This window comes from Bos mutus, chromosome 10, assembly GCF_027580195.1.
Source record: "Bos mutus isolate GX-2022 chromosome 10, NWIPB_WYAK_1.1, whole genome shotgun sequence".
Classification (NCBI taxonomy): Eukaryota; Metazoa; Chordata; class Mammalia; order Artiodactyla; family Bovidae; genus Bos; species Bos mutus.
Genome location: NC_091626.1, coordinates 81,264,552 through 81,292,210, shown reverse-complemented (window position 1 = coordinate 81,292,210; position 27,659 = coordinate 81,264,552). Strand labels below are relative to the sequence as shown.

The 27,659-nt window shown below is 39.0% G+C and overlaps 3 protein-coding genes across 3 annotated transcripts; all 3 read right to left on the bottom strand.

Annotated features, from left to right (window-relative positions):
- Positions 1 to 1,497: 1,497 nt before the first annotated feature.
- Positions 1,498 to 2,491, bottom strand: LOC106700534 (olfactory receptor 11H6-like). Its single transcript, XM_014480170.2, is given in 2 exon segments — positions 1,498 to 2,472; positions 2,474 to 2,491. Coding segments are annotated over 2 exon segments (993 nt in total).
- A 6,644-nt stretch (positions 2,492 to 9,135) lies between these two features.
- LOC102275154 (olfactory receptor 11H4) lies at positions 9,136 to 11,905 on the bottom strand. Its single transcript, XM_070378566.1, has 2 exons — positions 11,884 to 11,905; positions 9,136 to 10,046 (listed from the first exon to the last, which is right to left on the bottom strand). The coding sequence occupies exons 1-2, from the start codon at positions 11,903 to 11,905 to the stop codon at positions 9,136 to 9,138; spliced, it is 933 nt and encodes a 310-aa protein (XP_070234667.1).
- A 14,082-nt stretch (positions 11,906 to 25,987) lies between these two features.
- LOC102271734 (olfactory receptor 11G2) lies at positions 25,988 to 26,923 on the bottom strand. Its single transcript, XM_005901890.2, has one exon. The coding sequence runs from the start codon at positions 26,921 to 26,923 to the stop codon at positions 25,988 to 25,990; it is 936 nt and encodes a 311-aa protein (XP_005901952.2).
- Between the last annotated feature and the right edge of the window lie 736 nt (positions 26,924 to 27,659).

The window sequence follows — 27,659 nt, the reverse complement described above, 5'->3', positions numbered from 1 at the left end:
TGATGATCGAGTGGATGTTGGCAATTTGATCTCTGGTTCCTCTGCCTTTTCTAAATCCAGCTTGAACATCTGGAAGTTCACGGTTCATATATTGCTGAAGCCTGGCTTGGAGAATTTTGAGCATTACTTTACTAGCGTGTGGGATGAGTGCAATTGTGCAGTAGTTTGAGCATTCTTTGGCATTGCCTTTCTTTGGGATTGGAATGAAACTGACCTTTTCCAGTCCTGTGGCCACTGCTGAGTTTTCCAAATTTGCTGGCATATTGAGTGCAGCACTTTCACAGCATCATCTTTCAGGATTTGAAATAGCTCAACTGGAATTCCATCACCTCCACTAGCTTTGTTGGTAGTGATGCTTTCTAAGGCCCACTTGACTTCACATTCCAGGATGTCTGGCTCTAGGTCAGTGATCACACCATCGTGTTTATCTTGGTTGTGAAGGTCCTTTTTGTACAGTTCTTCTGTGTATTCTTGCCACCTCTTCTTAATATCTTCTGCTTCTTTTAGATCCATACCATTTCTGTCCTTTATCGAGCCCATCTTTGCATGAAGTGTGCCCTTAGTATCTCTAATTTTCTTGAAGAGATCTCATCTTTCCCATTCTGTTGTTTTCCTCTAATTCTTTGCATTGATCGCTGAGGAAGGCTTTCTTATCTCTTCTTGCTATTCTTTGGAACTCTGCATTCAGATGCTTATATCTTTCCTTTTCTCCTTTGCTTTTCGCTTTAATTTCCTCTAAATATTTTTCTTAGACTTTGTCTGATAGCCTTCTGAGAAGCACAAAAATATGTTTAAGGCATTGTTACTCCATACTATATGTGGTAATGGGATTGTCACAATGGATTTAGGAGGAAGCACTGTGAGTAAAAATGCACAATTGGGAGAAAGATTATTCAAGGCAAAATAAGAAGATTGATCATTGTGAAGTGCAGGGCCTTTGTGGATAAGCAGGAGAGAAGACTGAATGGAATATCTATTGAGTGAGCACTTGGAAGGCAGGAATAAGAGTTTGTACTTTATCTGTAAGTGATAGAGGTATGAAGTATACTCTGTTTTTGGTGTGACGACAACCTCAAACAATGGATAATATCCATCACTATGTAGTTTATTTGGTGGCCTGTTGACCCATTTTCTTTAAGAATACTTATTTTCTGAATTTAGAGGGTTGCACCCATTCTTGAAAGGCTCCCAGTATGCATTCATTTGATTCTTTCACCAGATAAGGTTAAACCAGCAAAGATACATCACACTTACATAAAAAAATATCTATCTATATAATAACACCATATAATTACTCAGTGATTTTGTACATGTTTAAAATGTTTATTCAGCATTTATCATTGAAGAGCTGAACTTGAACTGCTAAGGAACTGTGAAAAACAAGACTTTCCCTTTCTTGTGAGCCAAAATATGACTTATTGTATCCATTCTCTATCATTGTTACTATAAATAGTTAAGGTCAGAAATGACTAATTCTGCTTCTTTTTTAAAGATGTCTCAGTTTTGATTAATTCTTAATCCCAGGACTTTCTTTAGGGCATCTTTCATGTCTTTGTTTCGGAGACTGTAGATAAGTGGATTTAAGAGCGGAGTCACTGCTGAGTATACCAGAGTGATGATTTTTTGCATTCCTGCTGGGTTTCCTGATGTTGGGCTCACATACATCACCATAAGGGTTCCATAGAACAAAGACACCACCATCAGGTGGGACCCGCATGTGGAGAAAGCTTTAGTTCTACCAGCATGAGAGGGAAAATGAAGCACAGCTCTGAGTACCAGGGTATAAGATCCCAAGATGGAAAGGAAGGGGCCAAAAATAATCACTGAGTTGAAGGTGTAGCAAATAAGCTCAGTGGAAGGAGCAGGGATGCAGGCCAGTGCAAACAATGGGCCTGGGTCACACACAAAGTGGTCGATGATGTTGGGTCCACAGAAGGGAAGTTGGGAGATAAGGACAATGGGGACTGGATAGCAGAGAAATCCACTCACCCAACAAACACAGACTAGGACCACACAGAACTTCCCAGTCATGATGGAGGGGTAATGCAGTGGGCAACAGATGGCCAGGTACCGATCATAGGCCATAACTGATAGGAAGAAACACTCCGTTGTACCAAGTGAAAAAAAGAAATAGAATTGGATGAAGCAGCCAGTGAAGGAGATGGTCTTGGTGTCAGAGAGGATGTTGATCAGCATGCTTGGGACAGTGGAGGAAACATACCAGATCTCTAGGAAGGCAAAGTTTCCCAAGAAGATGTACATGGGCGTGTGAAGCCGCCTGTCCCATTTCACTGCACAGACAACAGCCCCATTCCCCAGCAGCGTCAGGAGATAGACCACCAGGATTAATGAGAAGAAGAACATCTGCATCTCCCTTTCACCAGGGAAACCCAGAAGGACAAACTCAGTCACAAAATGCATTGTTGTGTTCTGGGATCTCAAAGCTGTTAGAGAAACTGAAGTTAACAGAGCAGTGAATAATCACGAACATTTGTAGATTTTGCTAACAAATAGCTTGGAAAGGTACAAAGGTTGGGGTTGCAAAGAGTTGGACACAACTGAGCAACTAACACTTTCATTTTTCACTTTCACTTTCAATATCCATTTGAGCAGCAGGGAGGAGAATGCTTTATCCTTTTTTGTTTGTTTGTTTTAATAGATAAGAAAATGGAATATCAGAGATTTAACGAGTTTACGTGAATGTGCAAAACCAGTAACTTCTAGATACACTGGCCTATTTGGAGACTGGTTTGAAACAAATCCCACTTCATTTCAAATATTGCTATAACCCTGAGTCTTAGTAATGTTTCATCTTTTATGTTTAAATCATCATCCCTTGGATAGCCTACATACAAATATCAACTTTAGACAATCTTTTTTGCTTTGAAATAAAGTTGAGTATAGATCTGAAGCAAATAGCTGTAGAAGTCCAGTTAAAAAGCAGGTAAGAGTGGAAATGCAGGGTGGGAGTCTTAAGCCTGCTTGCTTTTGCTGTTCTCAGGGAGGTGCTGCAGATGCCCAGGATTCTACAAAATGGTTTGAAAACCATCTATCCATTTTTCTCTAGGTCACATTCTATTATGTGGCTTCTGGATTTGTTGAACAGTTCAGTCCAATCCCCTCCTAAGGAGCTGGTTCTCTCAAAGCACTATTTTTTGTTGGGGAAAAAAAAAATCTCCTTTATTACTTGGGATTCCCCTTGTTGAAGCTACACAAAATAAGTCTAATCCCTCTTCCATTATGATGATGGTAGGGATGTAAATAACTGATGGCAGCTATCATGTCCTCTATACATGATTTCTTTTGGAAGCCATCATTTTCCTGGTATGTGTCCCTCAAGCTGCACTATTTCACATCATAACTGAGCTCTTGAGGTAACTTGCAGCTGAACATATCAATTTCTCTAGAATGTAAACCACATGACTTCATTTTTGCTAGGAATTAAGCCCTAAATTGGAGAAGGCAATGGCACCCCACTCCAGTACTCTTGCCTGGAAAATCCCATGGACGGAGGAGCCTGTTAGGCTGCAGTCCATGGGGTCGCTACGAGTCGGACATGACTGAGCGACTTCACTTTCACTTTTCACTTTCATGCATTGGAGAAGGAAATGGCAACCCACTTCAGTGTTCTTGCCTGGAGAATCCCAGGGACAGGGGAGCCTGGTGGGCTGCCATCTCTGGGGTCGCACAGAGTTGGACATGACTGAAGCGACTTAGCAGCAAGCCCTAAATACCATAACTTGTCTGCTCATTATCTTGCTTTTACCTAATTTAACTTAATAATGAATAGAGAGGTTACTTTAGGTTGTGCTAAGACCAGAAAGATGTTTCTCATATTGGCTGATTTAGGATTTGGGACAGGAATATAAACTTGGATAATTTGCTAAAAACCTTCCTAAAACTATTGGTATAGGTTCATTTCTATGTCCTAGAGTTTCCTGGTTAAAGATTGAATATTTGACTGGGTAAGCCACCATCAATATTTTAAAATCCATAGTATATTAACTACAAAATAGGATAATTGGTTATATTATTAATGTCGTTGTTAAGATACTCACAAAGTTTCATCTTTTTGCAGTTTATACAATCTTCAGAGTGCAAAAGGCTTGACTCTCAGTAGTTCAGCAAACCTGGAGCAAACTCAGAGGATAAATGTTTTATTGCCAAGGTAGCTTTGGATACTTGTATTGATTAACAGTATTTTTAGAATGATGACAAAATTTGCCTCTATAAGCATGACTCATAAACATGAACATTTAATTTTTGTCCAAGCAGTTTAGTTCAATGGACTACAATTTGTAATGACCATATGTATTAAAACTTATAGGAGAGTTATAATTTCCAATATGCTTTCCATAACTATACCTGTATTTGCTAGGCCTCATGCTGTCATTTTGCTTGGAAAATACAGTTACTAGGCTTTCAGCAAAAAATGTTGAATAATGAATTTAAATTGTAACATGTTATACATTTTACTTATTCATTTGTACATTTAATAAATGTTTATTTACTTTTTATTATATTTCTAGCAGTGTGCAAATTCTGGAATAATGGTAAACATAGGAAATAAAATTCATCCCTTTTTGGAATTTATGGTTTATAAAAACTATCCATATTGTCACTTACATCTGTATAGTCACACTGTATGTGACTGGAACTTCCTTCAACTGTGTATTTCACCATATACCCAACTATGTGCCGTGCACCTAAAAAAGACATCTATTCCAGTTAGAACTAAACTTAGATAACTCTACATAGTGAATGCAGTAGCATGATAAATTTTATTTGACATAGTGAGATATTTTTGGCTTTTTAAGACAGAAGGCAGTGACATGAGACATGAATTGATTAACTGTATTCATCTTCTGGAAAGTTCTTGGCACCAAGATGAGAAATATAATTTCAATTCATGGTTTTTGACCTGGAACCAAGCCTCATAAATCTTAACTCCCACTTGGTCATTTGACTTCATAATCTTTATGACCTTTTGATGTTTGTGCTGCAGTGAAATTTTAGTTACTACGGAATATAGGATCAGAGAAACATGTATAAATGAGCTTCACAGGTCTCTGCATCCATTTCTACTGCCTCCACCTCCAAAGTATAACTATTATAAGCTCAAATGATGAATTTGTTTATTTATTTTGGCTGCCCTGTGTGGCACGTGGGACTTTAGTTCCCCTGACTAGGGATTGAACTTGTGCTCCCTGTAGTGGAAGTGCAGAGTCTTAACCACTGGACCGTCAGGGGGGTCTCTCAAATGATAAATGTAAGTCCACCTCGTACTACTCACCTCAAGTGATAAAACAGATGAACAGTCAGAGAGAAGAGGAGGAAAAAGGAACCTGGGCAGTTCTTTCTGTACGAACTAATAAGGAAGCCAGGTCCTCCTCTTTAACTCCAACCACTTGCTTAGGATTTAAGCTACCTTGCTCAGAGGAGAACACTTTAAAAATTATAATTGCAAGATTCTTCTTTCTTTAAATATTTATATTTTAAGGTTAACCTGTAGATAAATCCAAAGGACAGAAGAGTCTGCTGGCCTACTTTTTTTTCAGTTTCTACTCATCACTTGTCACTGGCTGACAACTCTGAAAGAATAATAACAACCTGCTTTAATTGCTGTAGCTGAAGGTATTTGTCAATCAAAACTTCACTGACCAATATTAGAAAGAAAGTGATTCAAGACTCAGGCTGCATTCTATGAAGAATAGTTAATTCTCCCTCCAGAATATCCAAGACACTTGAGCACTATTTTCCTTAAGTGAGTTATATAGTGGGAATTCTGTGATACCAGAGTGAGCCCTTAATGTGAATATTTCACCCAAGACCTCCTTAGGAGTGTGTTGAGAGAAGAGAACTGCAGGCCTTAACACATTGTTCCTATAAAGAAAAAAGAGCTAACAGATTTACAGAAGAATAGTGTGCTCTTACAGTAGTGGGTGTACAGGAGGATGCAGGCAGACTTTCCTTACATACCTGATGATGTTTCTGTCTCCAAGAGGAGGATGTGAGAGAATTTATAGCCACAAGATTGTCCTCATTACCCCATCTAAAAGCTCATTCATGGATGGATAAGAGCATTTGCGGCTCCAGAGACTTGTTTCCTTTAGTATTCTGAACAAGATGAAGTGTATTTTTCATGCCAGTGATTATTAAGTTTGCAAGTCTCTCTTGAATAGGATCCGTAGTTCCCTAGTGTGCTCATTGGTAGGCACCTGGTTCCTTATGCATGTATCTCTGTGCATCCATCTAATCCTCCCTATATTTGTTTGTATTTCCCCAGTGTTTAACTAGTGAGATACAGAGGTCTGGATAAATATCCAAGAGAAGCCAGGAAAATTTTCTTCTTTGTGGCGATAACCTTCCTCTAAAGAACTGATCTGAGTGCAGGAAGGGAGGTAGAGAGTGGGACAGGTTAATGAGAGAGGAGATAAAAAAAAGAGAAAGAGAAAGAGAAAGAGAAAGAAAGAATGTGTGTGCATTTAAGAGTGTGTGTATGTATGTTTGTGTCTGTAATCTTTTCTCCAAAGTACATCCATTTCATTCTTGGTATTTAGCCTGTAAGGACTTAAATTAAAAAAATTCTTTGTCTATACAAAGTTACTTAAATTTGTTATATTTGACATACAAGAAAGAATCTCCCTTCTAAATTTTAAGGATAATTTGAACACATTTGTTTGAAAATATCGATTTTTTTGTAAAAGTGGATGTGCAATGCTATTGACTGACATAATACAATATTAGTGAAAATGAAAATTTAGCACTGTAAATGGTTCAGAGACAGGAAGTATGATTTCTTTCATTGATACCAGGTTAAGGAGAACAAACAAGCAGAGGCAGAGAACCTGAGGGGAAGAATTCAATCATAGCAAGAACTCAAGTAGAGAACACTACTGAGTTTACGAGTGAGGATGTATAAGGCCAGAACAATGTCTGAAAATGTCCCTGTCCCAGCAGTGTTAACATCATGCAAGAGCCTGTTAAAATACAAATTCTCAGGTCCCACCCCTACCTAGTGAGTCAGAAATTCTCAGTGTGGGGCCCAGAAACCCCCTTTTTGGACAAACCTTTGTGTGATTCTGCTGCATGCTGAAGTTTGACAACCACTGTATAGATCATTAAAGATTGGGTTCAGGATGGGTATGTTTGAAGGAGCTTCTAAGTTTGGGAAGGATTTCAGTAGGATCAGGAATTAGTTGAGTGTGGTTTGGAGAAAGGATTAAGAATGATATTTGTAGGGATAATTGACATCTGAAGCTGAGTTTTAGATAATGTTGTATGTAGAAAACCAGGCTTAGAATTTTAGGCATCTAGGAGACTTTTGAAAGAGACCTGGGATAAGCAGGGAAATGGTGTAAAAGATTATTCAGGCATCATGTGAAAGGGAGTGACCTGGGATTAAAAAGGGGCACTGGGTTTGAATAGAGTTGAACCTAAAGAGGAGGCGGTGGGCTGAGATAGAAAACTAGGACACAGAAAATCTAGGTCCTGGCCTGAGTGCTTTTGCTTACTAGCTGTAAGAGCCTGTTGAGTTCATTTCTTCAAATATTAGATACATATCTTCTTTGTGTTCTCCATAGGGCTGACGTGAGAATGAAATAATAAGAAAATATTTTGCAAATATCTATATAATCATAATATGATTGTGATTGAAGAGCCTCAGGAGTGGATTCCTAACTCCATTATCTCTCCAGTTTGTTATGGAAATATCATTCCAGAATTAGAATTTCCTTTCTGAGGGTCTAGGAGGACTTTCCATTCTTCTTGGGCAAACCAGTTCCTTGACTTTTACTCCTCCCCAAATATATACCCCCAAGATCAGTTTACAGATACAAATTTCTTTTTTAAAGAAATACAAAGTTTTATTTGACAACTAGAAATAAAGAATTTTTAAAATGCCCATGCCTCTATTTAGTCTGTTGTCAATGAAACAACCAGGGTGATGACCCTTTTAAAATATAATGGGATTCTACTACTCCTCTACTCAAAACTCTGCTCAGAAAGGCTTTCCATCTCATTCAGAATTTAAAATTCTTACTATGGCTCACAAGGACCTGTACAACTTGGCCCTCTGTATGCTCTTTTTGACTTCTTCTCTGATATTTCCCTCTTAATCTCTCTATTCCAACCAAACCAAACTACTTGTTCTTGCTGCTGCTGCTGCTGCTGCTAAGTCGCTGGAACACAATCCTGCCTCAGGGTCTTATGGAGAACTTGCCTCCCTCTGCAAGGAATGCTCTTCCCTCAGCTATGCACACAGCTCATTCCCTCATCTCCTTCAAGCTTTTGTTTAAATGATACCTTCTCCCCATGGCCTTCCCTGATGGTCCTATTTAAAATTTCAACCTTTTCTCTCTCTCTTCCTGTCTTCCTTTCCCTTTCTCCATATTGTTTATCACTTTCCAACATAACTACATTTTTGCTTATTTTTTTTTATTGTCTGTCCCTCACTAGAAAATAAACTCCACACATCGAGTGTTTTGACCATTTTGGTCATAGTGTATCTCTAATGCCTCTGAGAGTATCTAGAATAAAGAAGATGCTCAATAAATTTTTGTTGAATTGAAAAAATTACTATTTTAAATGATGTTAAAACATAACTTAAATAAGCATGAAACTTTTGGTCTGTCCCTAATCTGGAAGATTCTGGACCATGAAGAGCTAAGAGGATAGAAACTTCTTCTATTACTAAATCCTATGGTTATGTATCCATTAGACATTTAGATTAGATTATTTTTTCACTTTAAAGGATCTTGTACTGTCTTAAGAAATGCCTTCAGTACACTGATGATGATTCACCTAGGATAACTTCTCTTAGTCTAGCTTTACCTCCTTCCCCTAATAATCAAAACTAAAACAGTGTGTGGAATAGGACAAATATAATGCCCTCATATTACTATCTAAGAAGTTATTCATGTTGAAAATATTGTTACTATACTTAGGATGCCGTCTGAATCAGCTGTGGTTTAGCTCTGCCAGGTTAGTTGAGGAATGAAACATGGATGGAATCCACTAAAAACGTCTTCTTTACTGTGTGCACTGGAAAATTAACAGCAGTATATGAAATCTTTTTTAATTAATCTTTTATGCCTGGACAATGGTTTGCTTGTTCTCATGTAGATTAGTTTATGTTCATTCTATTTTCAGGACTTTCTTCAGTGCAGCCTTCATCTCCTTGTTTCTTAAGCTGTAAATCAGGGGGTTTAAGAAGGGAGTCACCACGGAATAGAACAAAGTTATAATCTTCTGACTTTCAGCTGGGTTATCAGCTGTAGGGCTCACATACATGGCCAAAAGAGCCCCGAAGAATAAGCACACCACTGTCAGATGTGATCCACAAGTAGAAAAGGCCTTCTGTCGGCCTGCTGCTGAAGGGACTTTAAACACAGTAATCAATAAAAGGGTATAGGAGCCAAGGATGTACAGAAGAGTTAGCACGATAATGAGGGAGCTGAGGACATAGAAGACAATCTCAGTAACAGGAGCTGGGACACAGGACAGAGCCATCAGTGGGTCCACGTCACACACAAAGTGATCGATGGTATTGGGCCCACAGAAAGGCAACTGAGAGAGCTGCACGGTGGAGACAGGGTAACTAAGGAACCCAAATACCCAGCAAAGAGACAACAAAACAGAGCAGAGCTGTTGGGTCATGATGGTTGGGTAGTGCAATGGGCGGCAGATAGCAAGATACCGATCGTATGCCATGATACAGAGCAAATATGCCTCAGTTGTACCAAGGGAAGTATAAAAATATAACTGGAGGAAGCAGCCAACAAAAGAGATGGTTTTTGTTTCTGAGAGGAAATGGATTAGCATACTGGGCACAGTGGAGGTAATGTACCAGATTTCAAGGAAAGCGAAATTCCCTAGGAGAATATACATTGGAGTGTGGAGCCTTTGGTCCCACCTCACAGCGCCAACAATGGTCCCATTTCCCACCACGGTAAATATATAGATTCCAAAGAACAGTGAAAAGAGGAAATACTGTAACTCTTGACAACCAGGGAAGCCTAGGAGGATAAACTCCGTCACGGTGCTTGCTGCTGAATTGTTCACGAATCCCAGGACTGCACAGAAGACAGAAAATACCAATATATAAGTTGCTTAGTTTCTTGAAAAACTTATAGGAAATCTATGCAAGGTATATATGTTGGCTGTTTTGCAATTAGTTTGGAATAACCCATGTATTAACTCCTATCTTATTTAAAAGCCACCAACAAACAAATTTCAATAAAATTGGGTTCATAACAATAGAATCGTTATATTACTTGGATTTTGTTTATCAAAGGATTAGGTTAAAAAAATCCTCTTTTCCCTTTGAAAATTTTGAAAACTCAGAAGCACTACCTTCTGTGAAAAGAAAAAGGTTATCAGTTTGTATTAGATTCATTTGTATTATTTTTTAGGGCCCAACATATGATATCATATAGTATTTGTCTTCCCTGTCTGGCTTATTTTACTAGGCATAATATTCTCTAGGTCCATTAACATTGGTGCAAATGGCAATATTTCATTCTTTTTTTTTTATGGCTGAGTTATATTCCATTCCATATATGTATACAGGTAATATATGGGCTTCTCTGGTGGCTCAGGTAGTAAAGAATCTGCCTGAAATGCAGGAGACCTGGTTTCAATCCCTGGGTTGGGAAGATCTCCTGGAAAAGGGAATGGCTACACACTCCAGTATTCTTGCCTAGAGAATCCCATGGGTAGAGGAGTCTGGCAGGCTACAATCCATAGGATTGCAAAAGAGTTGAACATGACTGAGCAACTAACACACATGCACACATATAACACACACACACATATCACATATATCACATATAGCTGTTGGTGGGTACTTGTATAAACTGTTTTTTTTAACTTCATATATTTTGTATTTTTTCCATGTCCAAATTATAACTTTGGAACATTAGTTCAGTGGCTGCCTTGTTTTCTGTAGATTTTATCAACTCCTTAGTGATAGATTTTGAGTTTTAGTGTTTTATATTATAATAAATGCCCTAATTAATATTCTTGAGCATATTATCTTAGTATACTTGATCCATAAAGTGAGTTTATAATGATTCAACATTTAATAATTAAACTAATCAATGTATTGTGTCCTAGTTTTTGATGATGAAGATTTTTAGATATCCTTTGATGCTCATCATTTACTGAAGTCAACAAAGCAAAACCCTTTTACATATTAGAAAAATTCCTGCTTAATAGTTCCATAGCATGTTATTCACATCCATACTAGAGCATATGCCATAATGACTGAATAATGTGTTGTGTTTCCTCTAGACTGAAAACTTTTATAATTCATGCTATGCTATGCTATGCTAAGTCATTTTAGTCGTGTCCGACTCTGTGCGACCCCATAGACGGCAGCCCACCAGGCTCCCCCGTCCCTGGGATTCTCCAGGCAAGAACACTGGAGTGGGCTGCCATTTCCTTCTCCAATGCATGAAAGTGAAAAGTGAAAGTGAAGTCGCTCAGTTGTGTCCGACTCTTAGCGACCCCATGGACTGCAGCCTAACAGGCTCCTCCATCCATGGGATTTTCCAAGCAAGAGTACTGGAGTGGGGTGCCGTTGCCTTCTCCGTTATAATTCATAAATGATGTTAAATTTATCTTTCTATTCTCAGTTGACTGAGTTTCTGGTGCTAGGTAGGCACTTGCTCAATGAATTAATGGTTGAATGAATTTTGAACTTGTCAATTCTGTCACTGAAAAGCTAACGTACTGAATTTATGAACATCACCATCACTGAGCCTCTAATCTGAACTCATTGGGCAGAGACTGTGACTGACCAAACCTAAGATCTAATCCCCACTGGCGTCATGTCCCTGTCATATGTGAGTGTCCATTCTAAATACAAGCCTCCCTAGTTACTTACCCTTTTCATACTGTTCATGGGGGTCTCAAGGCAAGAATACTGAAGTGGTTTGCCATTCTCCAGTGGACCACGTTTTGTCATGTATGGATGTAGTATGGATGTAGATGTAGTATGGACGTAGTACATAGTAGTCATGTATGGATGTGAGAGTTGGACTATAGAGAAAACTGAGCGCCGAAGAATTGATGCTTTTGAACTGTGGTGTTGGAGAAGACTCTTGAGAGTCCCTCGGACTGCAAGGAGATCCAACCAGTCCATCCTAAAGGAAATCAGTCCTGAATATTCATTAGAAGGACTGATGCTGAAGCTGAAACTCCAATACTTTGGCCACTTGATGCGTAGAACTGACTCATTTGAAAAGACCCTGAATCTGGGAAAGATTGAAGGCAGGAGGAGAAGGGGATGACAGAGGATGAGATGGTTGGATGGCATCACCAACTCAATGGACATGAGTTTGAGTGAACTCTGAGAGTTGGTGATGAACAGGGAAGCCTGGCATGTAGCAGTCCAGGGGGTCGCAAAGAGTCAGACACAACTGAGTGACTGAACTGAACTGAACTGAGTTACTTACCCTCTTTTATATTTTCAGGCCTATTATCAACATTCTGTTCAGCATTTCTTCTTTTTTAACTAATTTTTCTTATTGGAGTCTAGTTGATCACTACTTCTCCTTATTCCATCTTTTCCTTTTCCCTTTAGTATTCAAATCTTGTGAATGGAACTGCTTATTCTCCATTCACTAATCCATTTAGCATTTGCTAAAGTCAGAAACTTGTCATTCAAACCACTTTCTAATTTTGTCAGTTCCTATATGCAATCAATCACCAACTCCTGTTGATTTCCCTCCCAAATGTTTTTTAAATCTGTTCTGGGTATACAGGAAGTCAATGAGAAAGCAAAAAATGCTTTCTCTGTTTGGATGGACGAGTAGAAGAGTGAACAGCTACATATATAACCAAAAAGAAAAATGAGCCTCCTTAGGAAGGGCTAAGTATGACATTTTTGGAAAAAAATGGATCCTCACATGGGATGGTGAGGAAAAAAGAGAACATTTACTCTGCAGCCTATGTGGTGACATACCACAACTGGATCAAGTTCACAACTGATTGACTGATTGACTAAATCCAATAATACTTAACTCAGTAGCCCTGTTGTATCACCATCAGTTCAGTTCAATCTCTCAGCCGTGTCCAACTCTTTGTGACCCCATGGACTGCAGCATGCCAGGCCTCCCTATCCATCATCAACTTCCAGAGTTTACTCAAACGCATATCCATTGAGTTGGTGATGCCATCCAACCACTGCATCCTCTGTCATCCCTTTCTCCTCCCACCTTCAATCTTTCCCAGCATCAGGGTCTTTTCAAATGAGTCATTTCTTCGCATCAGGTGGCCAAAATATTGGAGTTTCAGCTTCAACATCAGTCCTTCCAATGAACACTCAGGACTGATTTCCTTTAGGATGGACTGGTTGCATCCTAAGGGATGCAGTCCCTTGCAGTCCACGGGACTCTCAAGAGTCTTCTCCAGCACCACAAAAGCATCAATTCTTTGGCCCTCAGTTTTCTTTATAGTCCAACTCTCACATCCATACATGACTACTGGAAAAACAATAGTCTTGACTAGACAGACCTTTGTTGGCAAAGTAATGTCTCTGCTTTTTAATATGCTATCTAGCTTGGTCATATCATTCCTTCTTTAAGGAAAATAAATAAAGTAACCTTGATTTGTGTTCAAATAGCATAATATACTGTGTGTTCTCGGGCAAGTTAACACCTTTTTTTCAGAGCTTCTGTGAAAATGCTGTTGAGTATATTCAATATATGCTAAGTACAGTTCTTGGAATATAATTGGACCTAAAAAATTCATAGCCATTGTTGTTAATAATATAGTACTGTCAACAAACATGATTACAAAGTATAAACTTTTTAGCATAATTATTTAAAAACCTAATCACTAAATCTTAATCACTAAGATTAAAAAGTTACTCAGTTCCAACATATCACACAACAAAGCTATGGGCAACTCTCTTTGGTCACTCAGATTGATTTTACTGAGCTCCTTGTATATTCTGGCACTTAAAAACATACAGTTTGGTATGATATAAAGGAAGAAGACATTGAAACACTGTGATTCAAGAAACAGAAAATAAATAAAGTGTTACATTATTTGCGATGTGCATGAGAGTAAGTGGGAATGTTATATTTAATTGGGGGCACTGTAGAAAATGAGTTACTGTGTGCTAAGTTGTTCAGTCATGTCCAACTCTTTGCAACCCCATGAACTGTCACCTGCCAGGCTTCTTGGATGGGGTTCTCCAGGCAAGAATACTGGAGTGGGTTGCCACGTCCTCCTTTAGGGGATCTTCCTGATCCAAGAATTTAACCCACATCTTTTATGTCTCCTGCATTTGCAGGCAGGTTCTCTACCACTGTGCCACCTGGAAAGCCCATGAGTTCCTTAGTACAACTCTAAATAGTCTTCTCAGACCAAATTAAAGTTGACTAAATTTCTGAATAATGAAACATTTTTTTTTATGAATCACTAAACAAAAAAGTTTCAGGGGAAAAAAAGTTTCAGAGATTGTTAAACTGAGGGAGATGAGTAGCTGGACACTAGAGTCAACATTTCATATAACAAGCTTATTATGTTACTAGTGACTGAAACTTCATATCCAGAAACCTAAAGCCACAAAAGTTTGTAAAAGTATATTAATATTCAAATGTAATTCCACTAGGATCAATTTGTAGGTGTCTTAGAGCAGTCTTATGGACTCTGTGGGAGAGGGAGAGGGTGGGAAGATTTGGGAGAATGGCATTGAAACATGTAAAATATCATGTATGAAATGAGATGCCAGTCCAGGTTCAATGCACGATACTGGATGCTTGGGGCTGGTGCACTGGGATGACCCAGAGGGAGGGTATGGGGAGGGAGGAGGGAGGAGGGTTCAGGATGGGGAACACATGTATACCTGTGGTGGATTCATTTTGATATTTGGCAAAACTAATACAATTATGTAAAGTTTAAAAATAAAATAAAATTTAAAAGAAAAAATACAGTGATGCCAAGACAGGAAGAAATGTTACTTACCCTTCATGATAAGACTAATTATGGACAAAGCTGGGAATAAATACTGAGTCTGTATCTTCTCACTGATGCTTTTTCATTTACATGGAATCAAAACCCAGGGGCCTGATCCTGAGCATCCTACAATATACCAAGTTAAATGCTGAAACCCCCTTCCTGAATTACTCAAAAGAAACGGTTATAGCAACAGGGCACTTCTGTTGGGCAATGTGATAGACAATGAAAAGAATTACAGCCCTATAATCGGTCATGGAGACGTGGGCCTTAGGTGACATACTGATATTTTCATCAAGAGCTCCATAAGAGACCTCGGTCTACCCAAGGCAGCCAGATCTTTCACTTGCCTCACCCAGAAGAGACAATTCAACAGAGCTTTATATTTTGGTTACTTTTGCTATAGAGTGATTGAAAGAATGGGGTATAAACCTCATGAGGAGATTTCAGTAATGGAGGGTGCAGGTGAACGAAGGGAGGGGGAGTGTTGCTGAGACTCCCCAGTGAGCAATTAAAGTTTCATCTTAGAGATTATTGTGAAGTCTTCAGAGTCCTCTTGGGCTGGTTTATGACTCCCACAAGGCTCCTTGGTGTAACATCCTTTTCTTATCCAAAGTTTTCATGTAGTTTAGGTTAATTTGGCTTCCAGAGTGAAGACAGGGATAATGTCTTAAAGGCAATGCTGAGCTGTCTCTGAAGATTTACAGAGAATTTCTGTTTGTTTTCAGGAAACATTTGTTTCTCTATGAAATATAAAGAATATTCACAATGTATATTGTTTATATTCTATGAGAGTGTATTTTCTTCGCACACTTTACAATTATAAATTTTTGTTTCCAGTCCTCAATTACCGACAGACGACTACTTTTCCATTTGTTCTGTCTGTTCTTTGTTCCTTTATTTCTCCTTTTTTGTTTCTTTTGGATTATTCAAGTACTTTTATTATTTTATACTACATTTTTTATGATTTTAAATTATTTTTATTGTTGTAAAATATATATAACAAAAAATTATCATCTTAACCACTTTAAGTGTACAGTTCTGGACATTAATTACATTCATATTGTTATGAATCTATCACCAGCATTCATCTCCAGAACTTTTTCATTATCCCAAACTGAAATTCCAATATCCATTAAATAATAACTTCCCATTCCACTTTCCCCTAGCCCCTGGCAACCGACTATTAGAATTTTTATCTTTGAATTTTATTACTCTAGGAAACATATAAGTGGAATCACACAAAATTTGTGCTCTGTGATTGGCTTATTTCACCTATCATATTGTCTTCAAGGTTTATTCATGTTTTAGAACATGTCAGAATTTCCTTCCAAAGGTTGCCTTGTTTGTGTATATAAAATTTTATTTATCTGTTCATATCTGAAGAATACTTCAGTTGCTTTCACCATTTCACTATTGTGAATATTGCTGCTGTGACTATGAGTGTAAAATATCTGCTCGATTTCTTGCATTCATTTCTTCTGTATATATACCCAGAAGTGGAATTGCGGAATCATTGGTAATCCATTCCTTTTAGGAACTGCTGTACTATTTTCCACAGACTGAAACATTTAATATTCCCACCAGCAATGTACAAGTACTCCAATTTCTCCAGATTCTTGACAGGTTTTGCTGTTTGCTTCTATAATAACCCAGAGATCAAATTGCCAACATCCACTGGATAAAAGAGATGGCAAGAATACACAGAAGAACTGTACAAAAAAGATCTTCATGACCCGGATAATCACAATGGTGTGATCACTGACCTAGAGCCAGACATCCTGGAATGTGAAGTCAAGTGGGCCTTAGAAAGCATCACTACGAACAAAGCTAGTGGAGGTGATAGAATCCCAGTTGAGCTATTCCAAATCCTGAAAGATGATGCTCTGAAAGTGCTGCACTCAATATGCCAGCAAATTTGGAAAACTCAGCAATGGCCACAGGACTGGAAAAGGTCAGTTTTCATTCCAGTCCCAAAGAAAGGCAATGCCAAAGAATGCTCAAACTACCGCACAATTTCACTCATCTCACATGCTAGTAAAGTAATGCTCAAAATTCTCCAAGCCAGGCTTCAGCAATATGTGAACCATGAACTTCCTGATGTTCAAGCTGCTTTTAGAAAAGGCAGAGGAACCAGAGATCAAATTGCCAACGTCCGCTGGATCATGGAAAAAGCAAGAGAGTTCCAGAAAAACATCTATTTCTGCTTTATTGACTATGCCAAAGGCTTTGACTGTGTGGATCACAATAAACTGTGGAACATTCTGAAAGAGATGGGAATACCAGACCACCTGATCTGCCTCTTGAGAAATTTGTATGCAGGTCAGGAAGCAACAGTTAGAACTGGACATGGAACAACAGACTGGTTCCAAGTAGAAAAGGAGTACGTCAAGGCTGTATATTGTCACCTGGCTTATTTAACTTATATGCAGAGTACATCATGAGAAATGCTGGACTGGAAGAAACACAAGCTGGAATCAAGATTGCTGGGAGAAATATCAATAACCTCAGATATGCAGATGACACCACCCTTATGGCAGAAAGTGAAGAGGAACTAAAAAGCCTCTTGATGAAAGTGAAAATGGAGAGTGAAACAGTTGGCTTAATGCTCAACATTCAGAAAAAGAAGATCATGGTATCGGGTCCCATCACTTCATGGGAAATAGATGGGGAAACAGTGGAAACAGTGTCAGACTTTATTTTTCTGGGCTCCAAAATCACTGCAGATGGTGACTTCAGCCATGAAATTAAAAGACGCTTACTCCTTGGAAGGAAAGTTATAACCAACCTAGATAGCATATTCAAAAGCAGACACATTACTTTGCCAACAAAGGTCCGTCTAGTCAAGGCTATGGTTTTTCCAATGGTCATGTACGGATGTGAGAGTTGGACTGTGAAGAAGGCTGAGTGCCAAAGAGTTGATGCTTTTGAACTGCGGTGTTGGAGAAGACTCTTGAGAGTCCCTTGGACTGCAAGGAGGTCCAACCAGTCCATTCTGAAGGAGATCAGCCCTGGGATTTCTTTGGAAGGACTGATGCTAAAGCTGAAACTCCAGTACTTTGGCCACCTCATGCGAAGAGTTGACTCATTGGAAAAGACTCTGATGCTGTGAGGGATTGGGGGCAGGAGGAGAAGGGGACGACAGAGGATGAGATGGCTGGATGGCATCACTGACTCTTTGGATGAGAGTCTGAGTGAACTCTGGGAGTTGGTGATGGACAGGGAGGCCTGGCGTGCTGCAATTCATGGGGTTGCAGAGAGTCAGACACGACTGAGCGACTGACCTGATCTGATTGGATAAAAAGCAAGAGAATTCCAGAAAAACATCTACTTCTGCTTCATTGATTATGCTAAAGCTTTTGTGTGGATCACAACAAACTGTGGAAAATTCTTCAAGAGATGGGAATACCAGACCACCTTACCTGCCTCCTGGGAAACCTGTATGCAGGTCAAGAAGCAACAGTTAGAACCAGCCATGGAACAATGGACTGGTTCCAAATTGGGAAAGGTGTACCTCAAGTCTGTATATTGTCACCCTGCTTACTTAACTTATATGCAGTACATTATGGAAAATGCCAAGCTGGATGAAGTACAAGCTGGAATGAAGATTGCAAGGAGGACTATCAATAACCCCAGATATGCAGATGACACCACTCTTCTGAAAGAAAGTGAAGAACTCAAAAGTCTCTTGATGAAAGTGAAAGAGGAGACTGAAAAAGTTGGATTAAAACTCAACATTCAAAAAAATGAAGATCGTGGCATCTGGTCACATCATGTCATGGCAAATAGATGGGGAAACAATGGAAGCAGTGAGACTTTATTTTCTTGAGCTCTGAAATCAATGTAGGTGGTGACTGAAGCCATGAAATTAAAAGACACTTGCTCCTGGGAAGAAAAGCAATAACAAACCTAGACAGCATATTAAAAACCAAAGACACTACTGTGTTGACAAAGGTCCATATAGTCAAGGCTATGGTTTTTCCAGTAGTTATGTATGGATGTGAGAGTTGGACCATAACAAGGCTGAATACCAATGAATTGATGCTTTCAAGCTCAATTCTCAAGAAGACTCTTGAGAGTCCCTTGGACAGCAAGGAGATCAAACCAATTAATCCTAAAGGAAATAAATTCTGAATATTCACTGGAAGGACTGATGCTGAAGCTGAAGCTCCAATACTTTGGCTACCTGATGCGAAATGCAGACTCATTGGAAAAGACTCTGATGCTGGGAAAGATTGAAGGCAAGAGGAGAAGGATGAGATGGTTGGATGGCATCACTGACTCAATGGCCATCAGTTTGAACAAACTGCAAGATGGTGAAGGACAGAGAAGCCTGGCATGCTGCAGTGCATGGGGTCACAAAGAGTTGGACATGACTGATCGACTGAACAACAGCAAAGAATATTCCTCTAGAGAGTGAAGACTGCCATCATATCTTGCCCACATAATGGGATGTCACTCCTGGATCTTGCTTCAGACATGTAAGCTGCCCCAGCCATTAATCATTGATGTCTCTGTTGCTAAAAAAATATATATCCTTCTTTTAAAGACAACTGTATTATTTTTTATTTAAAAAGTAAATCATGCAGTCATGTGGAAAAGAATTTAGAACATTCAGAATAAATCTCTTTTTCTGTCTTCTTCCTCAGACACCAAATTCTCTTTATTGAGGCAAGCCCTGTAACCAGTCTGGATCTCCTTCAGAAGATGTTCTATACATTTATATTACAGGTATTTACACCCTGCAGCTCACTTATTTTTTAATATTTATTTATTTTTAATTGATTGATGATTGGTTTACAATATTGGTTTGATTTGGCATACATTAGCATGAATTAATCATAGGTGTACATATGTCTCCTCCCTCTTGAATCTCCCTCCCTCAGCTCACTTTTTTTTTTTTTACTCAATAATGTATCTTGAAGTAATTATGCAACATTACTTATAGAGCTACTTCATATTTTATGAAATTGAAGATATAGTATTCCACGGTATGACTAAACTACAGCTTATTTAATTCAGTTCAGTTCAGTCACTCAGTTGTGTCTGACTCTTTGCGACCCCATGAATCACAGCACACCAGGTCTCCCTGTATATCACCAACTCCCGGAGTTCACTCAAACTCATGTGCATCGAGTCGATAATGCCATCCAGCCATCTCATCCTCTGTCGTCCCCTTCTCTTCCTGCCCCCAATCCCTCCCAGCATCAGAGTCTTTTCCAATGAGTCAACTTTTCGCATAAGGTGGCCAAAGTATTGGAGTTTCAGGTTCAACATCAGTCCTTCCAATGAACACCCAGGACTGATCTCCTTTAGGATGGACTAGTTGGATCTCCTTGCAGTCCAAGGGACTCTCAAGAGTCTTTTCCAACACCAGAGTTCAAAAGCATCAACTCTTTGGTGCTCAGCTTTCTTCCCAGTCCACCTCTCACATCCATACATGACCACGGGAAAAACCATAGCCTTGAGTAGATGAACCTTTGTTGGCAAAGTAATGTCTTTGCTTTTTAATATGCTATCTTGGTTGGTCATAACTTTCCTTCCAAGGAGTAAGCATCTTTTAAGTTCATGGCTGCAGTCACCATCTGCAGTGATTTTGGAGCTCCCAAAAATAAAGTCTGACACTGTTTCCCTAGGGATCTATTTCCCATGAAGTGATGGGACCGGATACCATGATCTTAGTTTTCTGAATGTTGAACTTTAAGCCAACTTTTCCACTCTCCAGTTTCACTTTCATCAAGAGGCTTTTTAGTTCCTCTTCACTTTCTGCCATAAGGGTGGGATCATCTGCATATCTGAGGTTATTGATATTTCTCCCAGCAATCTTGATTCCAGCTTGTGCTTCTTCCAGCCCAGCGTTTCTCATGATGTACTCTGCATATAAGTTAAATAAGTAGGGTGACAATATACAGCCTTAACGTACTCCTTTTCCTATTTGGAACCAGTCTGTTGTTCCATGTCCAGTTGTAACTGCTGCTTCCTGACCTGTATACAGGTTTCTCAAGAGGCAGGTCAGGTGGTCTGGTATTCCCATCTCTTTCAGAATGTTCCACAGTTTATTGTGATCCACACTGTCAAAGGCTTTGGCATGGTCAATAAAGCAGAAATAGATGTTTTTCTGAAACTCTCTTGCTTTTTTGATGATCCAGCAGATGTTGGCAATTTAATTTCTGGTTCCTCTGCCTCTTCTAAAACCAGCTTGAACATCTGGAAGTTCACGCTTCATGTATTGCTGAAGCCTGGCTTGGAGAATTTTGAGCATTACTTTACTAGCGTGTGAGATGAGTGCAATTGTGCGGTAGTTTGAGCATTCTTTGGCATTGCCTTTCTTTGGGACTGGAATGAAAACTTATGTAATTAGTTTTCCATTAATGGCAACTGACATTTTTCTCAACATTTTGCTATTACAGCAATGGTACAATGAACATTTTTACACTTTCATAATTTCCTATGTGTGTGAAAAAAGCCATAGGCTAAGCACCTTAGCAGCTGCATTGCTGGGCTCCAGGGCATAGGCCTTTTAAATTTTGACTGTCCTAAATACAGTGTAAAACTTATACTCCCACCAAGTGTGAGAGAACTCATTTCACATTCTCAACCATATAGTGTGTTATCAGACTTCCTGATCTTTGTCACTCCCCAGGTTAAACATGAGATACTGTCTAATGATATTCTCTCTTTATCTTTTTATGAATGAATTAGTGATATTTCTATATGTTTAAGAATCTTTTCTATATGTTACTTGTTTGCATCTTTTTTCTTATTTTCCTATTACGATGTTGTTCTGTTCTCTTACTGTTTATAGAGCTTTATATATATTAAGGAAACAATATATAAGTGGCAAATCATTGAGATTATTGAAGGGGAAATAATTGAGAAGTTCTAAAGTTAAAAATATAGGATTGTTTACTGAACAGAAAAGGCAGATGAACAGCGTGGTGGATAGGACATTTTTATTTTTTCACCATTAAAATATTATCCTTAGAAAATCACTCCTGAAACCAGTTCTCATTTTCTTCATCTGCAGAATCAGGCAGCTGAATTGATAAATATATACAATAATAGGATAACTTTTCTTTCAGGATCTAGGAGGTACTTCAAGGAGAGCTAGTCCAAGTTACTAATAAAAATCCTGAGTAAACAATTTTACTGATCTATAATTCTTTTTCATTATAGGGGACTGGAATGCAAAAGTAGGATGAAGAAATACCTGGAGTAACAGGCAAATTTGGCCTTGGAGTACAGAGTGAAGCAGGGCAAAGTTTAATAAAGTCTTGCCAGGAGGATGTACTGGTCATAGCAAACACCCTTTTCCAACAACATAAGAGAAGACTCTACACATGGACATCACCAGATGGTCAACACCAAAATCAGATTGATTATATTCTTTGCACTCAATAATGGAGAAGCTCTATACAGTCAGCAAAAACAAGACTGGGAGCTGACTGTGGCTCAGATCATGAACTCCGTATTGCCAAATTCAGACTGAAATTGAAGAAGGTAGGGAAAACCACTAGACCATTCAGGTATGACCTAAATGACTATATGACCCTTATGACTATACAGTGGAACTGACAAATAGATTCAAGGGATTAGATCTTATAGACAGAGTGCCTGATGAACTATGGATGGACATTGTACAGGAGACAGGGATCAAGACCATCCCCATGGAAAAGAAATTGAAAAAGGCAAAATGGCTGTCTGAGGAGGCCTTACAAAGAGCTGTGAAAAGAAGAGAAGCGAAAGGCAGAGGAGAAAAGGAAAGATATACTCATTTGAATGTAGAGTTCAAAGAATAGCAAGGAGAGATAACAAAGCCTTCCTCAGTGATCAATGCAAAGAAATAGAGGGAAACAACAGAATGGGAAAGACTAGAGATCTCTTCAACAAAATTAGAGATCCAAGGGAACATTTCATGCAAAGATGGGCACAATAAAGGACAGATATGGTATGGATCTAACAGAAGCAGAAGATATTAAGAAGAGGTGGTAAGAATACACAGAAGAACTATACAAAAAAGATCTTCATGACCAAGATAATCACGATGGTGTGATCACTGACCTAGAGCCAGACATCCTGGAATGCGAAGTCAAGTGGGCCTTAGGAAGCATCACTACAAACAAAGCTAGTGGAGATGATGGAATTCCAGTTGAGCTATTCCAAATCCTGAAAGATGATGCTGTGAAAGTGCTGCACTCAATATGCCAGCAAATTTGGAAAACTCAGCAGTGGCCACAGGACTGGAAAAGGTCAGTTTTCATTCCAATCCCAAAGAAAGGCAATGCCAAAGAATGCTCAAACCACTGCACAATTGCACTCATCTCACATGCTAAGCAAAGTAATACTCAAAATTCTCCACGCCAGGCTTCAACAGTACATGAACCATGAACTTCCAGATGTTCAAGCTGGATTTAGAAAAGGCAGAGGAACCAGAGATCAAATTGCCAACATCACTGGAAAATTGAAAAAGCAAGAGAGTTCCAGAAAAGCATCTATTTCTGCTTTATTGACTATGCCAAAGCCTTAGATATTCTTTAATATTTCAATTCTTTGATATTCTTTAATAATTCAATTCTTCAATATTCTTTATTGACTATGCCAAAGCCTTTAATATTCAAAGTCTGATATTCAGGGAATATCCGACCACCTGACCTGCCTCCTGAGAAATCTGTATGCAGGTCAGGAAGCAACATTTAGAATTGTACATGGAACAACAGACTGGTTCCAAATCGGGAAAGAAGTACGTCAAGGTTGTATATTGTCACCCTGCTCATTTAACTTATATGCAGAGTACATTGTGAGAAACGCTGGGCTGGATGAAGCACAAGCTGGAATCAAGGTCACCAGGAGATATATCAATAACCTCATATATTCAGATAACACTACCCTTATGGCAAAAAGCAAAGAAGAACTAAAGAGTCTCTTGATGAAAGTTAAAGAGGAGAGTGAAAAATTTGGCTTAAAACTCAACATTCAGAAAATGAAGATCATGGCATCTGGTCCCATCACTTCATGGAAAACAGATGGGGAAACAGTGGAAACAGTGTCAGACTTTATTTTTCTGGGCTCCAAAATCACTGCAGATGGTGACTGCAGCCATGAAATTACAAGATGCTTGCTCCTTGAAAGGAAAGTTATGACCAACCTAGACAGCATATTAAAAAGCAGAGACATTACTTTGCCAACAAAGGTCTGTCTAGTCAAAGGTATGGTTTTTCCAGTAGTCATGTATGAATGTGAGTGTTGGACTATAAAGAAGCTGGGAGCCGAAAAATTGATGCTTTTGAACTGTGGTGTTGGAGAAGACTCTTGAGAATCCCTTGGACTGCAAGGAGATCCAACCAATCCATCCTAAAGTAAATCAGTCCTGAATATTCATTAGAAGGACTGATGCTGAAGATGAAACTCCAATCCTTTGTCACCAGATGCAAAGAACTGACTCATTTGAAAAGATCCTGATACTGGGAAAGATTGAAGGCAGGAGGAGAAGGAGACGACAGAGGATGAGATGGTTGGATCGCATCAATGACTCAATGGACATGAGTTTGAGTAAGCTCTGAGAGTTGGTGATGGACAGGGAGGCCTGGTGTGCTGCAGTCCATGGGGTTGCAAAGTGTCGGACTCGACTGAGTGACTGACTGAACTGACCTGAACAATTCCTGAGCACCTCTCCCTTAAAAGAATTAGGCCTAAATTTGTCTCTGGGTTACTGGTTTTCCTTATTTTATTGAAATCAACCCTTCTCCTTGCCCACCTTGTTTGCAGGGTAGAACACTCAGGAATCTGGAGGTGCTTGCAGTGAAAAGAAAATCAGGCCTTTGCATGTTTATACCAGTCCCTGTATTCACTTGTCTCTGATTTGTGGGTTTTTGCATGATTATGCTACAAGATCATCTTCTGAAAGTGAGGGGAGAAGTGAGAAAGTATGGAACTTAGATGTAATAGAAAACAACTTTTGGTTATAGTCATGACTAATCAGCTTGGATTGAACTTACCCTTCTACTAAAAGTAACTACAAAATCTGGAGAAATTACATAAAACAAGCCTTTGAAGGCACTAGAGAGAAGTCCACAGACGTGACTTCAAGGGCTATAATTCCAGGGGAGGGAGGAATAAGAAGAGGAGCTCCACATTTACCTTGAGTGTTTCTCCCCCAGGATGATAATCACTGCGTTGGGGAGTAAGGGGACAGGGAGGTATCTGAGAAAGAACAGCGAGAAGGAAGAATTAAGTCTCAGCAGAAAGCAGTAGTTTCATTGAACTAGGAGTATAAGGGATTTGGTGTTTGTGGCTGCCAGAGAAACTGGTGTTTGAGAAAAAATACTGGAGACAGGAGGACCACGGAGAAGTGAGGGTCAAAATGTGATGTAGTTTCCTTTCTAGGCATTTTTCGATTTCCCAGTCATTCATGTGCAAGATGAGATTTCAAGAAGTCTAGCAGACAGAAGAAACTGGGAGTTTAAAGAGCTCAGCAGAGGTCTTAGGAGTCATGGGTTTCAGAATATAGGAATAGAAAGTCAGGGCTCTCTAAGGTGGAGGTGTCCTGAAAACAGTTCAGGTGTGCGACTGAAATCTCAGGATGGTCATGTTCCTGACTAAGGATCACGTCCCAGAAATAAGAGCAAAGCTGTTTTAGACTGTTTTTATTACGCCTCAAAATAAATACTCCTTAAATGAGATCAAAGTGATCTGCTTTACTCTATCTTCTGGTAAAAGAAACCTTTCTTTACTACATTATTTTAAAAAATTTTAAAAATATAATGTTCAGCATTTGGTAAAAAATGAGGTATATAAGAAACAGGACAAAAAAAAAAAAAAAAAAAAAAAAAAAACAGGACAAATGAGCAAGAACCAAGAGAATAAATAAGCAACAGATACATGTTCACAGGTGACTGAAATTTTAGTCAGTATTAGGATGAACGATTATCTGAAAAAGAAAAAAAATTTTTTTTAAACCTGAAAATGAGGTAAACACAATTTAAGTCTCTAATTGCTCAAGAACTCTTTTGATTAACATTTTTTATAGTCTAAGAAATTTCTGCAGGGCCTTTTTCATATCTTTGTTTCTAAGACTATATATTACGGGGTTAAGAAGTGGTGTCACAACAGAATAAAACAGAGTCACAATCTTCTGCATTCCACCTTCATGCTCAGATGTTGGACTCCCATACATTACAAGGACTGAGCCATAAAACAGTGAAACCACAGCCAGATGAGACCCACAGGTGGAGAAAGCCTTTTTTCGTCCATTTGCTGAAGGGACTTTCAATACAGCTCTCAGGACCAGAGCATAAGACCCCATGATGAAGAGAAAAGGAATGATGAGGGGCACAGGACTTAAAGTGGAGAAGACAAGCTCTATCACAGGAGGTTTTTCGCAAGTGAGTGCTAGAAGAGGACCTGGGTCACACAGGAAATGGTCAATGATCCCAGATCCACAGAATGACATTTGGGAGATGATGATGATGGGAATCAAGAACCAGAGGAAACCAAGTACCCAGCAGCTGATTATAAGATTGGCACAGAGACGTCCAGTCATGAGAGTAGGGTAGTGTAGAGGCCAGCAGATGGCAAGGTATCGATCAAATGCCATAATAGCCAAGAAAAAGCATTCTGTAGAACCCAAGGAGAAGAAAAAGTAGAACTGGAGAAAGCACCCAGAGAAGGAGATGAGCTTGTTGTCAGAGAGGAAGTTGGCCAACATGTTGGGGACAGTGGAGGTGACATACCAGATCTCCAGGAAGGAGAAGTTTGCGAGCAGGATGTACATGGGGGTGTGGAGTCTCTGATCCCAGCGCACAGCACAGATGATAGAACCGTTGCCCATGAGGGTCAGGAGGTAGAGAGCAGAGAAGAGCACAAAGAGGAGAATCTGCCCCTCCCTGGGGCAAGGGAAGCCCAGGAGGATGAAGCCAGTGATGGTGCTGGAGGTGTTGGGGGTGTTGGAGATTTTCATGGATCTGGGAGCTGTGAAAGGACCAGCAAATATCAAATGAGTTTGTATAGAGATATCAGGACCCAAATTTATATTTAAATCATCTTGGAAAAGTAAATAAGGATTTATATATTAATAGCTATTTTTTCCCTTGTAAACTGGGTTAACTATTCTCATTCACATTTTCATCATGGATTCAAGAAAATATTTGATCAGAATTGGTAAACTCTTGAAGGAAAGTGTGGTAGAGGTATTTGAACATTAGACTTTGTTCTTAATAGAGAATCTGTCTGACTATCTATCTATCTACCTACTACCTAGCTACCTACCATCCTACCGCCTATCTAGTTTCTCAGAAAAATAGGGACAGAAAAGAATAATTCTGCTGCGAATAAAGGTCCTTTATGGTTTCTAAAAATGATTGTAAGTCCAGTACTAATTCAGAGGAAGGTAGCTTTTTTGATGTTCAATTAAAAACAATTGTTACTTATAATGCTTAGGTATTTTTGACCAGGGTTGTTCTGCTGGGGTTCCTGAAATTTCATTTAGGGGTAAGCATCTGTTTAATCTAATAAATTACCTTTCAGATTAAATATTTAAGAACTGTTTTTATTTATTTATTTGTGATGAAACATTTCAGTATAGTATTTCTTCCCTTTCCTTTACCCTCACATATAATTCATCAGCAATTTCTGTTAGTCTGTCTCTAAAATAAGTCTCATGTCCATTCACCTCTCTCTAATTCAAGCCATCATCT